The 15,900-nt window shown below is 37.6% G+C and overlaps 2 protein-coding genes and 1 long non-coding RNA gene across 3 annotated transcripts; 2 read left to right on the plus strand and 1 right to left on the minus strand.

The window, feature by feature from the left end:
* Nucleotides 1-74: 74 nt before the first annotated feature.
* Nucleotides 75-8,702, minus strand: LOC149097012 (uncharacterized). The gene is made up of 8 exons (XM_089279244.1): nucleotides 8,572-8,702; nucleotides 8,193-8,491; nucleotides 6,471-7,822; nucleotides 4,115-4,237; nucleotides 2,407-2,547; nucleotides 1,684-1,738; nucleotides 1,512-1,578; nucleotides 75-447 (listed from the first exon to the last, which is right to left on the minus strand). Exons 1-8 carry the CDS (start codon nucleotides 8,667-8,669, stop codon nucleotides 225-227), a joined length of 2,358 nt encoding a protein of 785 aa, XP_089135370.1. The 5' UTR covers nucleotides 8,670-8,702; the 3' UTR covers nucleotides 75-224.
* LOC149097013 (uncharacterized) lies at nucleotides 4,476-6,453 on the plus strand. The gene is made up of 2 exons (XR_016204088.1): nucleotides 4,476-4,851; nucleotides 4,971-6,453. It is a non-coding gene; the product is annotated as an uncharacterized LOC149097013 (long non-coding RNA).
* A 1,481-nt stretch (nucleotides 8,703-10,183) lies between the features above and the next one.
* On the plus strand, nucleotides 10,184-15,374 carry LOC110069180 (uncharacterized). The gene is made up of 2 exons (XM_020776654.2): nucleotides 10,184-11,599; nucleotides 13,788-15,374. Exons 1-2 carry the CDS (start codon nucleotides 11,243-11,245, stop codon nucleotides 13,833-13,835), a joined length of 405 nt encoding a protein of 134 aa, XP_020632313.2. The 5' UTR covers nucleotides 10,184-11,242; the 3' UTR covers nucleotides 13,836-15,374.
* The last annotated feature ends 526 nt before the right edge of the window (nucleotides 15,375-15,900 follow it).

Here is a 15,900-nt window from a genome sequence, read left to right on the forward strand (position 1 = left end):
CTTATAAGTTTTAAAATAACTGACAAATGTAAAGTACCATCACTTTCTACCATTGTACTGATTTCTATCCACTGTTGTTTTTTGTTTTGTTTTATTTATTTGCCTTACACGACTGTATATTAAGGTGGTAATCAGTATAATTTCTTCACCAGCTGTATAACAAACAATAACAACAACAACTCCAAAGTTACCTGTCTTACACTCTAACAAACTGAGCAACTTGTTCAAAAATCAACTTCTTCCAAAACAGATGCTGGTACATCCACCTCATTTGTTGAGTCCCAGAAATTTGCTGGTAAAAAGCTGTCTGTTGGTATTAATTCGTCTTTGCTGATAGGTATCACTTTACAGTCAGTGAGAAGTCGAGCCACATCCTCCCAGCAAGTTAAAAGGCCACCTTCCTTGCTGGTCTTGACTTGTCCACACCTGCATGGCAGCTCATTAGATCTGCAATTTGGGCAGAGTGTATGAATTTGATATCTCCACAAAGTGACCACTACCAAATTTATATTTTGATATTAATTTTTATGTTTGGGGCAACTTAAAGATCCTAGAATGATCATTATCGCCTGGCTAATCTGAATAAGAAAACTATGTGAAAACTACATTGATGATCCCTGTTTCCTTGCAAGAACAATGTGCAAGACATGTGTTTCTGAGCTGGGGCAAAAATGATTTCAGAAACATTTTCTCGCTTATGCACTGAGAAAGATTTGCTTTTAAAAATAAGAAATAAAAGCATTTTTTCAAATACATTAGTTTTACTCAGAGACAAAGCGATAGACAAGAGAATTCTTTGTAAGATCTACCCCTCCTTACAAAATTCATACAACTCAGTCGGTCTATACTAAGGACCTACAGGTTTGATGTGCCCCTTTTGTATATGGGTTAAGGTCATTCCACTGAAATAGAACCTGCATTGAGATTTTTGTCACACTTTGCCTATTGATTGTTTATATTATAGGAACTTAAATTTTGAAATAAAAATGAGGGGTCCCCATGTTCGTTTAGGAGCAAAAGAACCTTGTTTATACCCATATAAATCCTCATAATAGCACCATGATTGTAGTCACGATTGCTTGCTAAATTCATGTTTCCGATGATTGATTTTTGTTCTACCCTGAGAATTGGTCCATATTTATTTTACACAGAGAAATTTATTACTCAATTCAAAACAACAGAAAAAAATGATAGGTCACCATACTTGTTTGCGAGAAAATGACGATTTACCTCTATGGCGAGGTCCGGCTGTAAAGAAAAAGCTGCCATTTTTTAATGTGCACGCGCTAATCACGCGTGAAATTATGCGCAGTAGGGATGCGCAATGCAATACTGGGGAATAACCTTAATTGATGAGATTACACTAATTCACACCTTGTCACTCATCATATTTTTGGCGAGTGTCCTGTAAGGAAAACTGTCTTAAACTTGAAGTTCTAACTTAATGGGTAATACAATAATGACTTAAAGATTTTTTTTTTGATACATATAGAAGACAGAAATCAAGTTACCCAGCTCCTTCCTGTGTTCCCCTTGTAGCACTGGAAACATTGTCTTTGCATCTGTTTTCACAGGTTTCTAGTAAGTAACAAATAAGCTGTAAGTCAGTCATAACCTCTATGGCATACAAAGCATTAAGTACTGAACAACATATCTTATTGCAATGTATGGCTGTGTACATACCTGTGTTTGTGGAAGGAATTGTGAACAATGCAAGGGGCCTTCCTGTGTAGCAAACCTATACCAATTAAAAACCAAAAAAGTCTCAGAACCTTACAGCTTGTATTAGAGGTATACTTGTTTTTCTAATATTCCCTGGCAGAGTAAGGTTGTAAAATGTACAAAGAGTCTCAGAACCTTACAGCTTGTATTAGAGGTATACTTGTTTTTCTAATATTCCCTGGCAGAATAAGGTTGTAAAATGTACAAAGGGCTTCAAACAATTTAAAATCATTTTTAATTTATGGTTCATTTTATCATCCTAGCTTGTTTCGTCTGACTTATGATTTTTCAGCTTTCTGTACATTTAAAATGATATGTCAAGTCAAGGAAATTTACTGCAATATAACAATAATTATGTTGTAATAACCAAGTCCAAGTTCTCTGAATTTGGGGATGTTTTATTTAATAGTCAGTAGTTAGCTATGTTGTAGAACACAAAATGAATTCTAAATTATGGATGTGGATCTTACCTGCACTAACTTGGTGAATTTCATGGGCATGATATGGAAACAACCAAGGTCAAGTTTACAATCAAAACCTCATATGGGGGTTTAAACAATTTTTTTTCTGGGGGGTATCAGTCACATAATGAAATTTTATTAGAGTTGACAATTTATTCACCACCTCCCTGTCACTTTTTTTTCTCAGTTCCCCCATCTCAGGTTGTATGTTATGTCAACATACCATCTTGTAAGCATGAGACTGTTTAACATTGTTCCAGCTTCCTGTCACTGCCTTCATCCATGCCATTGGTGTACGAAATGTCTCTCCTCCAGCAGATTCTATTAAACCATTTGACCGTAGAGAAGCTTCAAAATTCCTGCCCTATCACAGAAAGCAAAAAAAAAAAAAGTTAAAGAAGTTGAATCATGTGTACTAAAGGTATCCATGGTGGAGTGTCAATATTGACACTTCATCGACACCTAGGTTGAGACTTGATCAACACTCCATTGACATCTCAGTCAACAGTCGATCAAGAGTTGACTAATTTTTCATCGATTCATATGAATCATTTGACACTCGGCCAACTATCAGCTGTTCCATATTTCAACAGTTCCATATTTCATAGGTACAGTAACGAAAAACATGAGCAAAACAGTTTACAGTAGAACAAATTACCCCAAGCAATGTACCAGAACCCTTAGCAGAGAGCCCAAGATTGAGATTGGCATCTGTTCAACTGTGTAGTATTATTAAACCAATACCAACAGCAGTGATATTACTGATTTGAATTTGAACCAACTCCAAACCAGCCCACACTGCCTGCTGAGCTAAGTAATCCTACATGAATGCTAATGCTAATCAAATTGGAGTATTGTTTCTCCCCTGCATGGGATGCTAGTCTGTTACAGGTTACCCTCATCATTTTGTCAGGTTCCCTTACAGTTTGGCAATACCCATCAGGGGCGTAGCTAAGGGGTCCTGGGGTGCCTGTGACCCTTCTTTTGTAAGCCTCTTTTTATGCAAACAACCTATAACAGGTGGCAAAAATGACATGACAATCTGGTGGGTACCCTCACTTTGACACGGCGTGACCCCTCCTTTGAAAAATCCTGGCCATGCCCCTGCCCATTATTTATAGACCTGGGCGGAGAGAGGCACTGTGAGAGCATTTAAAGTGTCTTAAGCACCAATATAACACAACAATGCGTCGACTAACACTCAAATCCAGAGTTAGGTCTGGAGTCCAACACTAACCAGTAAGCCACATACATACATACATATATTTTTGATGAGGCAGGTCTGCGTCTGGCAACCCAGAGGGCTGGTGTGGACCTGCCATAAAATATATACCTAGAAACTAAAATCTAAAATTATTAAAAATACATCCTTAGGTTTCAAAAGCTACTAAAAGATAATTTAAAATGACTTACAATTTACATTTCTATTAAAATTAAGTATAAAAAAGAGTGTTTTAAAAATATAAAAATGCACTATTCTTAGATTTAATAAGGCACGCCTCTTTCTCGAACTGTATTTGGTCTAATGTTTTTGAGGCTAGTTTAAGTTTTTCTTTAAAAAGCTGAAGAGAAGTAACGTTTCTTATAAATTTTGGGATGGAATTCCACACTATAGGGCCTCTATACCTTATGCTATTTCTTCCGAGTTCACTATGATAACGTGCTAGCGATTTTCATTTGGGCTTACAGATTGAACTACAAGGTCATACACTTTGCATACAACCTAACAAGATACTCCTAGCAAACCTCCTTGTGCCATGACCAAATTACTAAATATATCTCCTGGTAATTTCAAAAAATTTGCTTTTATAAATGTTGTCAACCAGTGAAAAACAAATAATGATTTGTGTAATTTTAAATTAATGAATCTCAAAAATAATTCTCCAAAACTTTGGTAGTAATTGTCACATAGCAATTATATTAATCTGCACCTCATGCTGCATGGAAAGAACATTTGGGCCTGCTTGAATGACATTGTGATTAAGAAGGGTTTTCACATCAGGAAGGTCTTTTCCAAATGAACCTATCCTTTGTAGAGTCCTGGACTCAAAAGCCTACAAATATATAATTTGAAATATAACAAGAATAAGTGTTATTTTCCTTTAAAGTGCACCTAACCCCCAAATTTTTTTTTCGCTAAAACAAATCTAGACTTCATTTGAAGCATTTGGGCGAAGAAATTTTTGAATTTGGTTGAATCTTCGATTTTCTATGCCCTTTCAAAGTCGCGATTAAGTGTTTCACGACCGCGTTTTAGGGAGTCTGGGGCGGCGGTACCTGATGTGACGTCTACCCAGGAACCAAACACAATAGCGCCTCAGTCAACTCTCTATATTTGCTCGAGAAAATAGAACGCAAAACTAATCGTTCCGATGTATTTTGGGACTAAAACGGCCAAGTTTTGTCTCAGAATCATTTCTTTTTCGTCACTGGAGTCAGAGTTAAGTTTCGATTCGGAAGGCTCCGAAATAAACTTCGATCGAGCACGTTCGACAACTGTGAACTCACTGCTTAGAGCTTTTAGAGCAATTTACAATATTTCAAGCGACGATGGGGAAGACGTCTTTGCGGACGAGCTGCCTGTATATTAGGAATGGAAAGCTAGATACGAAGTGGAGGAGCAGGCAAACGAAAAGCAGGAAAGAAAACTCAAGGACTGCTTTGGATGGTAATTTCGTCAACTAAACATAAGATTCCCACGCGTGTTTATAGCCCGTTTACATTTGTCCTTAGCGAGAATGTATTTTGTCAAGGTTCTGTTAAATCCAGTTTGTGTTTTACTTTCAGTTGAATGCTTCATGTTTATAAGAGCGACGTACGTGTTGCAGTTTTCGAGACTTGATGAACTGCAAAACATTGGCTTCGATCGATTGAAAATCGTATTGTTTGGACCTGTATTTTTGAAGCTGTGGGAAGCAAGGCGGAAGGAAACATTTCATACAATTACTGATTTCACACTGTCACACGTTTTAAGTCGTAACTCCAAATAACCAATGTAAATTGTTCTCAAAGTTTGCAGTGAAATTCGTCGGATAAGCGAAAAGGATGTGTTCCCTAAGCGGTCCGCAGATAATGTTATGCGGTCATATTTTCGACGCTATTGCACAGAATCTTTGTCGCACTGCTGATTTCCAAACCTTCGGAAAACTCTGTGAGTCTAACAATTTTGTTATCATGTAATTCTAGAGGATTAATCTTCGACTTTCATCTAAATCGAAAGAGAAATAAGTGTTGGTTAGCGGCGTACAGTTGCGATCTATTTACATATCAGTATAACGCTTCTTGATCATGACCGGATCACACAACTTTGCCGGTTATGTTATAAATACTGCGGGATTGGAAGATATAGGTTGTAGGTAGTATTTCTACAAATTGCTGGTTAGCTTTAAGCAGAACATTTATGAAAATAGCGTTCGAAAGTCTGCGGAACAAATTCTAGTGACAGTTCTTCAATGGTTCTCACAGATTCAATTCGCTTGTTTCGGTTCGACAAAATCAACCATCGTTTACGTCTTTATTGCACCATTAGCCGATCATCGTCAGTAAATTGTACAGTATATCTTTCTTTAAATCTGGAATATTGCTGTAACAGCCGATAGCACCTCTGGAAGGCGTTTCTGCGCACTTTTCGAATGTGTATTGCACCATCCTGAAGGAAATGAGAGGAAATGAGATATCCAACCTTCCTGGGTAGACGTCACAAGAGCCGCTGGACCCATTCTCCTCAAACTCGGTCGTGAAACAAAATGGCGGTGTTTTGGAACTATTTTCGAGATTTCGTCGTGGCACAGAAAATCGAGGATTTAACGGAATTCAAAACTTGTTTCGCAGAACTATTTCAAATAATAAGTAGATTCGTTCTAGCGAAAAAAAATTTTTGGGGTTAGGTGCACTTTAAGGGCTGTATGAATGCTTTAATAAATGTAGAATAACCAAAGGGTTGCAAAGGGAGCTGGAAGTGCTAGTGTTACTCTTCCTCACATGCCAGGTTTCCTATATGCTGCCTCAAGTGTTATAATAGTACCTTTTGGGAAGCTGCTCTTCACTTTTTACCATGAGTCACTACATTGACTTTCATGAGAAAAATAAGTGGTTTGGAGTTGTGTGAAAAAAGTATCGATCTTTTTGTTTCATAAAAACTTGTTTCATTTATAAACGAAAAATGCAGTATGTATGAGACTAGTTTGTTTGTTTCTTTGTTTGGATCTTTCACACCGACCTCTGATTAAAACTACTGTCATGAAACAAATAAATGGATAAATGAGAGCCATGCACAATAATACTCACTGCCCCCTTTGAAGTGACAGCTTCTGTTGTCATGGTAACCTGTGATGAGCTCTGTACTCCTACAGCATTCTGGGTGGGTATGCCGTGCTGTGATTGTAACCTGGCACTTTTATGTAACTGTGGTACTGTTCGAGCACTCTCAATTGCTGCGCAAGAAATGGGGGCTTTGTGGTTTAAATGTGATCTGTGTTTATTTGCCTGACTCCCAATATCACAAGCAATGGGTGGGGTTGCATTTTGCAAGGCTAAGCTGTTATTTACTGTTCTTGCAGTAGAAACAGGCAGTGAAATGTTACTATGAGATGAGATGTCCAAATTGGGCATTGTAACACTAGAGCTTGGAACAGCTGTAACAATACTGCTGACCTGAGAAGAGCTTTGTGAACTTTGGCCCAGCCAAGATGCTGTTGTTGATGGCAAGGAAACTTCTGTGTTCAAAGGGTGACCTTGGGCAGATATTGCGACTGACAAGCTGGAAATTAAACCCATTTCTGGTGTAGCTGATGTTGTGTAAGTTGTTGATGGGAGTTTTGCTGTAACTTGCTGTAGCTTGGCTGCCTGTGTCACTGTAAATGTTGTTGTCGCGGAGAGTACTTGTGGTAACACGTAAATTTGTCTTCCACCGACTTGATAGAGCTGTGCTGCAGTTAAGACAACATTTTGTACTCTTGGTTGAGATATGACCAATGGGGTTGTCAAACTTGCAGTTGAGACATTGTGAAACACAGTCACTGGAGTGCTACTTGTAGTCACCTGTGTGACAGCTGAAGTGACTAAAGGCTGTGAGGGGATAGCACTGCAACTATTCTCTGTATGACTGGAAATAACATTAATGAGGGGAATGGAAGTATGTTTGCTGACAGATAGTTCATTGCCTTGTTTAGTTGTAATGTTAGGTATGGTGTTTTCACATGTTGCGACAGCCAACGGATTTGTGTTTGATATACACATATTGAGAAAGGATTGCTGCTGAGTGTTCCTATCCATGACTTTTTGCTGCACATTGACCCTTCTCTTAGATTTACAGTGCACTTCCACCGCTGGTATTATATGTTTGGTAACTGACCTTGCTTTCTGTTTCAATGCCTGAATCTTGTCAAGTAGCTTTTTATGACACTGAAAGAGTGTCAGTAGCTGCTTTTGTTGTGTTGCAAGTTCAAACAGTTTGTGTTTTGTTTGGGATGTCCACTGAGAAGAAGATCCATCTTGACTTCCCGGTTCTCCATTACTAGAATTAGCTATTTCTTGCCTTTGCTGTTTTTGGTCACGGGTGAAGTCAGCAAGCTGAGTCTTGACTGTAGTCATGAGAAGTTTGACTTCTGCAAAGATTGGGTTTTCTTTTGGTGTCATACCTGCAATGCAAGAAATGTCAATCCTATCTCTTTTTTTTATTTTGCCCATTTTAACTTTCCATATTACCTAAAACTATACATATAGGTCTTTGAAGTCCCTCCAAAAAATAATTTGCTTAAGTCTAAGTTCAGAAGAACTGAGGAGAATTTTGGGACCCGTCCCTCTCCGCCATTCTCTAGTTCTTTTGGGGAGGAAAAATAACCAGGGAGACTAGGTACTCCAAATCGCAATTCAGTTAGAGCACAACTTCGGAAATAGCAGAAACAAAGGTCATTTACGTTTCAAATGCCACTAAACTTATAGACTAAATTTCCATAGTTGTGCAAAAATTTATTTTTACAAAATGACAATGATCTTGGAAGCTCTGACCTCTCTTGACGCTTGATTCGAGTAACACCAGCATTTGCTCAATTTTCTCTTCCTGTTCTCTAATTAAGTTCAATTTTTCTGCCGCCGTCATTTCCTTGCTGGCTGGTCTGGCAGCTTGTGAGCTCAGCTGTTCCTGATAGACACTCGATCTTGAAGATCCTTCGTCCAGAATTGGCGTTTCTTTGCACGTTAGTCGTTTGATTTTAGCACTCGGAGGGAGATATTCTGGGGAGCCGTGAACGTCGCCCGTGGTTTTATTCTCACATTCAGCTGGAGCCTTTTTACCTAAGTCGTCTGATCTGTTATTAAAGCAAGAAAGGAAAGCATCTTTAGTGATATCCGGCAAAGTTCAGTCCTTCACGACACAAAAGTAGCTTACCGAGGTATTGGAGCGATGATCGAAGGCGACATTTGGGACTGACTTAACATTGTAGGATCATCAACATCGTCACATACTGTTTCATCACTATCATCCATTGCTATAAGCAAAAGTCCTTCTATTTTCTTGGCTTTCTAGCCTTCGTTGTGTAAGTCTCTCAAAACTTACAGAGTTCCTAAAAGCAAACACAACGCGAGCCTGGTGCCCAGGGTCTCTGCGTAAAAATTTAAGATGGCGGTTGTCAATATGCACTCAAAACCTGCAACCATTGTTTGAATCTCAGTCCTATATTCGAACGCTCGCCGTTGTTGTTACACTGTCAGCTGAAAAATGCCGTGATCTGTCAACTTACATGGAGGATTAGCAGTGTTCACTGATTTCGTATCAAAAGTCGGCTATCGAGTGACTCTAATACAAGCTTATAGTTTATGTAAAAAATAACTCCGAAACGTTAATGAATGAACGAATGCTCTTGCCTCGAATCTAACCAGATTACGAAAAAGTAAAAGAAGACAAATTGAGAAAGAGAGGAAAAAAAGTATATGCCGAGACCTGGGATTTTTCAGAACTCATGCGAGTTCTCCGGATTTGAACCAGGGACCTTCAGATCTTCAGTCTGACGCTCTCCCAACTGAGCTATCTCGGCATGTCTGAAAAATGAGGGGGTTACTTTTCCTTCATATAACAATATCTCAACAGAAACACAAACGATTGCTGGTTTTCTACATTTGATTAACAAAACATCATTCAGAACCGTTTATTTCACACAAAATAATCACATTTGTGGACAATTTCGGCAAAGTATTTGGCTTGTTGGGCGAGGAAAAAATCGACCTAGTGCCCAGATTCCCCAAACCGAGAATCTATAAAATATTGGGTACGAGACGGGAGACTACAGTTCTGGTGAAATCTTCCCGTGTTCCGGTTGTTTCAAAAGCGACAATTACCACTGCATCGGTTGGAGACGATCTTTTGAATAAATTTTTTTTCTTCGCTCCTTCGGAGGTGGCAAAATCGTAAGAGGTATGTATCTTGTAGCATAAAATCCCAGCTTCTCTTCACCCTAATAGAGCAGCATCTGTCATTTAACGTTAATTTTCCCACAAATTGTTGCTCTTTATATGTTTCAACTTTATCTCACCCCGAGGGGCAACTAAAATAAAATCAACTTAACTGCTATTTTAGGAAAGCTTTGATTTAAACCGGAGCAATATACAGAAAAAAAGTACACTAATAGTTTTCAATTTGCATGCATCTGGTAGTTTTGGGAATCCATAACTCCTCAAGGTCCCAGGTAAACATTTATTTTCTCCCTACAATATCGATTCACTATTTTGAAGGCGGGTGAGGAGAATAAAGAAAATAGGCAACCAGTAATTGAAATTGATATATTTTGACCTGAGGGCCGATACGGTTAATGCATTTTGTGTTCTGGAAAATTGTTCCCTACGCACTTTTGGTAATGAATGTTTGTGTGGGTTACGCACGAGTTACGTCATAAATGACAAAGACAAGTCATCAATTTTTCTGTTCTGTACGTTGATGGATTTTTCTTGCTCAAAAGAACAATTAAGAGCTAATATTGTTTTGAAATTGAAAATGTACCCTAAAAAAATTAATACAGTTTTTAATTTTTTTTTTTTGGCTCGGTCATCTCGAAAGGTCATCTTTTTCCTTTGAATTTGAACCTTTAAATTTATCGATAACTGATTTGCTTCGCACGTCTTTATTGTTCTTTGTAACCTTACTCTAAAAGATACCCTTCAATTTATTTTTGTCGCATACGTTTAGTCAAAGTTGGAAATAGTAAACTTGAAATATCATTTTCCAACATTTTCACCCCAGCCTTCGCGGCAGAAAATTGCTCTTTCGTGGTCAATTTTTGTAATTTTCGTTAAAAGTTTGCGCCGTTCCCACGAAATCGTTAGCTCAAAAGCGGAAAAAACAAAAGCGTTTTTCTTTATCATTTCATGTCGGCTTTCACGGAAGAAAAAATATGCCATCAAACCGTTTCCGACACCGGAAAATGGGCTGGTCTGGCTGGTGGATCTAAATTATACAAGTCGCTGGAGGGTTTCACAACAAAAATGATCCGCGTTCACAGAGTAAATATTTTGCGTTTATTCAATGCCGTTTCGTTTTTTGGTTACCACACTTTAATATCGAAAGCTGGGCAGCATATTTTACGCGCACGGTTTGTTAATATTAAAGCAGTCTGGGATTATTGTTCTCGGTGGAACCAATGAAAGACGACGAGTATAATAGGACGAAATTTTTTGCGTAGGAGCACTTGAGCAGCGGAACCATTTTTGTTTTATTTACCGTATCGAGACATTAATGAGATGAAAAAAAGGAGCAGTGAAACGTTTTTAAGAGGCGACACGCTGGTCTTGTGTGTGCTTTTTCTATCGTTCTCTTGCGAGCTGAGTTCCGTCTGAGTTTGTTTGTTCAATTTACAGTGAAAAAAAAAGCGCGGCAAAGCCTACACAAGACCACCTTTGGTTTACAAGTCAATTTCTTGTCCAGGGGCGCTACAACTGGAATTTTCTCACAGAAAATTAAAACTGCGAGGACAAGCGGTTGAAGGTGCTGAATAGTGTAAACACTTGAATTCCTTCCATTTTCTTCAGTTGTTCGGTCAGGTACCAAACCTTCCCAACCGAGGAATAACATGGACACGTCTTTTACTGGAATTGGTAACAACGAAGGCATGTTTTCAAACCAGGGTGGACATTCCTTCAGCAAGCTGCCGCGTTTTGCTCGAGGGAAACAGCCTTTGGACAGCGACGACGTCTTCACTTCGGCAGAGGACGCTTCAAACTTTCTGGTGTCAGAAGGAGACGGAAGCGGCTCTGAAATGGACATTGCCGAGGATTATCCGACCGAAACACGAGCGATTATCAGAAAAGATTCGGCATTCTGTGTTCCCTTGATTCGCGTGGAAGATTGGAGTTTCTCAGAGAGCGATATGGAAGACGGATTTGAAGACGCCTTACCTCCGTTTAGTTTTGTTGGAACAAGGGAAAAGGTAATATTTTTTTTCTGCATTCATCTACCGAGCGGTTTAAAGTTTTTTTCTAATAATCTTTTTTTTTTACTGATTCGTGTTTCTTTTCGGTGAAAGTGAAAAAGAATTCAGTCTTCCGCAGAAAGACATAAACATTACTTTTGATGACGTCAATGGTGGAACCTTTGTTTTGAAAAGTGAATGAGAATATTTAAAATAAATGCGACTCTTTTTGAAATAGCACAAACCAAACCAACAACGCTTTTAGACCGATTTTAAACTTAACACAAAACCGCAGTTAACTTGACCATTAAGTCATTAAGTTACACTCTTGAAATCTGCACAAAGGTATAAATTTCCTAACAAAATTTCATCGGCTGACGTCACGAAATGGAGATATTATTTAACTAAACTTATGTGTAAATGCAAGGAAAGTACCCAAGGGATTATAGCCCAATTTAAAGATTTGTTGTCGTTTGTATCGAAACATTTATCGTTCGTCTCGATTTCATTTATTCCGAAAAGGCGACGACAATTTTTTTTGTTTCAGGTTTGTTTCCCAGGATTTACAACAGCGAAATTGGCAACAAAATCCCGCAACAGTAATAGGATATGAAAAATCGGAACCGGACTGTACATGTTTGTTTGTCGGTAAAGCTTTGAAAACGTCTTCAATTTGGACACTATTAGAAGCTGAGATCAGTTCACGCTGTTTTTGTTTATCTTACGCATTTTTTAAATTGAAAAGAGGATTTGGAAATTTTGAGATAAAAATAAAAAATCTGCGGGCCTTCTTCAGGGCAAAGAGAGTTAATTAGTTATAACGTGGCTTACGTGAAAGACAAATTTTATCCAACATAATTATTCGAAAATAAAACTGAGCTGTATTAATTTATTTAGTTGTCTAAGTACTTCAGGGACACTACAATAAACTTTTTAAGGGCTACGTGATCATAAAGAAACCAGAGGAAGTAAGCGAAACACCGCACAACTCAAACATCTCCAAATGTGTCCTGATTACGAAGTTGAGAAGAAAGCAATTATAGTAAAATTTATATTCATGCTAAGCGAAAACAAATTGGAGAGCCCAGTGTCTCATTGGAAAGTTTTGGGAAGTAGGATTTCCGGTAATAAAACCTAAATTTAGGCAACATACAAGTGGATTGCTGAGTGTGTAAACTAAGAATCAGTTTTCACTAAAAGCCTGACTTTCACAGAATAAACAAACCAGTATGACAGGGGTTTTTTTTTTCAGAAGAAAAATACAAAAATAATGCTTCATAAGGGATGACAATTTCGGGAGAAAACGTTTGCTAAAGAAAACTTTGAGTACAGCCTCTCATTTAAAAAAAAAACGAAAGCAAATTAACTAGAACAAAATAAGGTGTTTTTTGTTTTACTCAAGTTTCAAGCTCGAACGAATGTTTGGACAACGTTTGTAAAAAGAGCCGCTTTGCAATAAATATATCCCAAAATATCTTTAAAACCATCAATATTCAAAAGATAAAAATAGCCTGTTTTAACCCTAAAACACTATTTTTCAAAAATTGTTTAAAACTAAAAACAAAACATCGGAAATTGTGTTTCTGACGATGAATTCTAAATTCAGTATTATCTAATGTAGGTTTTATTTCAGGGAAGAAATGTTTTACCATGTAGGCATTAATGGTTTGCGTTAAAAAGTATTCGGAGAGCCTTCTTCCTTCTTCAAGGCTTAAGGTAATGTGGCGCATCAAATAGGGACAAAAACTCTATTTCTTTTGGCTGTCGAAGCATTCAATGAAAGTCTGATTTTTATGCGAGTTAATGACTTGAAAAAATAAAGACTAACCGTTAGATGTGTAGGAGGAACATTAGTCCATTAAACGTATCTAAAAATTTCCTTTATTGCCAAGTGCAAAAGATCAGAGCAAGGTCAATAGAAGGTGTATAAAATAGCCTTATTCAAAAAAATCATCATTTTTCTTACGCAAAACAAGTTAAAGACTATTTTAGTAGACCAGATTTCCGTGGAGATCTATCTTAAGTAATGGACTCCGATTTCTGAAAATGTGTAATAGAGTTGATTTGCACAAAATGCATGATTTTAACTCAACACTTGAATTCCAAATCCTGGCACAACAATACTTAAGGCAATATATTGTTTTTATTTTAATTTGTACCACTTTCCCTTTGTTTAATGCCATTATTTTTCCTGTTTATTTTACAGAGCGCCACAGAGACTTGCAAGAGTCGAAATAGATCTCGCTCCATTTAAATCAGAAGATCAACATCATAAATCACAAGAAGTGTGTTAATATGAAAAGCAGCCAAGACAGATTTCAACACAGACTGAATTTAATATGAAATTAACATAGTCTACTTGGTAATATTTACAATAATCATAATAATACGTTTCCCTAGTCTAGTTAGCTCGACCTCGCTAAGACGGGAACGTGGGAGGGGTGTAAATATAGGTGGACCGTTGAATTCCTTTTATCAACATCCTTCTAACGGCAGAAGAGGTAGAATTATTGTTGAACATGGAACTTTAATCCATTTTGGATTTAAAAGAGGCACTATCGTGTGGATCTTGCTACCTTTTTGGTCATGATTGTGTTAAAATTGTATCGGAGCAAATCAGCTAGTGGTAACTAGCTTGAACACAAAATCGCATAGAATATACCAAGATGTAGATAGAGTGTGAATTGTCGAAAATAATTTTGAGTGATTTTTCCAGATTTGAAAAGGTCTGCCTAGCTTTTTCAATTTGAAAATCAAAATCTTGAGCAAGTGTATGATAACATCCCTTAAATAGCTTCAGCTGGGTATCTTTTGACGAAAAAAAGAAAGACCCTGGGAACGGATTTGTAACGAAACCAGACCATTGACCTTTGACCTTTCGAGATCCTACTCAATGGTAGTGGTCCTACAGGCAGAAATCAGTCTCTTGAACGCCAAAGGCTTAATGCACCTAGCCGATGAAAATTGGCCCTCGCCAGAAGTAGTATTCAGTGTTTGAGGTATAGTTTCAATACGACAAAAACAAAACCTCTGGGATTAGGTTACACCTAAAACCGTAGCTGTTCGAAAAGTTTTTGTTGAAGTCCATCGGATGGTCTTCTTTTATTGAATTAAAGGAGTTACGTTACGAAAGGTTTGCGCGTCTCGAAAAGTTTAGCCTAAATCTTTCAAGTTCGTCGTTTGTCAAGTCAAGTCAAGTCAAGTCAAGTTTATTGTGTATGTACACTTAGCTTTTGTGAGGACAATCCGTGTTAATCTTCTCCATCCTTAACTATCCTTGTTTCATTATGGTTTATTATTGCTGTTATCTTAGTAAACTACTATTTTCAGGTTTCCTTCAATTTAAAGGTGCTTTTGTTCGTGGCCAAAATAACTCAAAATACCGTGACTGAGTTCCTTTAAGTATACAGAAGACAAGATGTTCCACCAGGGAAAGATTTCAACTGAAAGATAGATAAAGATAGATCACAGAGAAAAGATTTGACTTCAATTCTAGTGTGATCACGATGAAACGGCCGGTTTTATAAGCCGGGTAGTTGAAATATGTCATACATCGCATTATTGTAAATAAACTGAACAAACTACGCACCTTCATTTTAAAACAAAACTGTAAGAAAACATCCTTAAAAAACTCAATGAACAAACTAGAATAGAGTATTATATAAGATCACATACTTGTGGTGTTACTGTACGGAAATGTTTAATTAACTTGTTGGGAAATAATAGAATAAGCGGGCAAGTTGTCACTGTTTCCGTGTTTCCGTGGAAATTAAACGAAAGCCAAGTTAAAAAACGTTTCGCAGACATAAACTGGGGGAGTTATTACTTTTACGTGCGTATCGTATATGTAACCAATACTGTCTCATCAGTCAGTAAATAACAATGATATTTTATGATGACATGTTGTTTACGGTGGCTCCATGATAACGGTTTACCCGGCAGCAATTGCGCTTTACAGGAACAATACTGCCACCTCATCATCTTGACATAACGTGTTTGCATAGCGACAATAGAACCCTTCAAAGCAAAGCACTCAACTAAAAAACTAAAAAAAAGCGTGTTCGTTGACCCTCATTTTTAATCATTATTGAATAATCGTATTTTATTGTGGAATAATTATCAAGTGAATGAACGTTTGGTAGAGTTTGAAAAGACGTCTCCGTAAGGGGCTCAGAGCCACCTTACAATCTACTCTGGTAATAGTATTTATTACAATTTAATGACTACTGCAAAGAATAAAAATAAGCCATATGGACGATCAGTGAAGGAGTCAAAACCCCATACAAATACAGACCACCAAAAGAGGTAATAAATAGATA

Source organism: Orbicella faveolata, unplaced genomic scaffold (assembly GCF_042242905.1).
Source record: "Orbicella faveolata isolate gen_17 unplaced genomic scaffold, um_ofav_v1 contig_47, whole genome shotgun sequence".
Taxonomy (NCBI): Eukaryota; Metazoa; Cnidaria; class Anthozoa; order Scleractinia; family Merulinidae; genus Orbicella; species Orbicella faveolata.

Excerpts from the sequence above, each read along its gene's own strand:
- LOC149097012 (XM_089279244.1), bottom strand. The coding sequence starts at position 8,669 with ATGGATGATAGTGATGAAACAGTATGTGACGATGTTGATGATCCTACA. Across the intron at positions 8,492-8,571 it reads ATCATCGCTCCAATACCTCG|ATCAGACGACTTAGGTAAAA; the intron begins GTAAGCTACTTT and ends CTTTAATAACAG. Across the intron at positions 4,238-6,470 it reads CTGTCACTTCAAAGGGGGCA|GCTTTTGAGTCCAGGACTCT; the intron begins GTGAGTATTATT and ends ATATATTTGTAG.
- LOC110069180 (XM_020776654.2), top strand. The coding sequence starts at position 11,243 with ATGGACACGTCTTTTACTGGAATTGGTAACAACGAAGGCATGTTTTCA. Across the intron at positions 11,600-13,787 it reads TTGTTGGAACAAGGGAAAAG|AGCGCCACAGAGACTTGCAA; the intron begins GTAATATTTTTT and ends TTTATTTTACAG.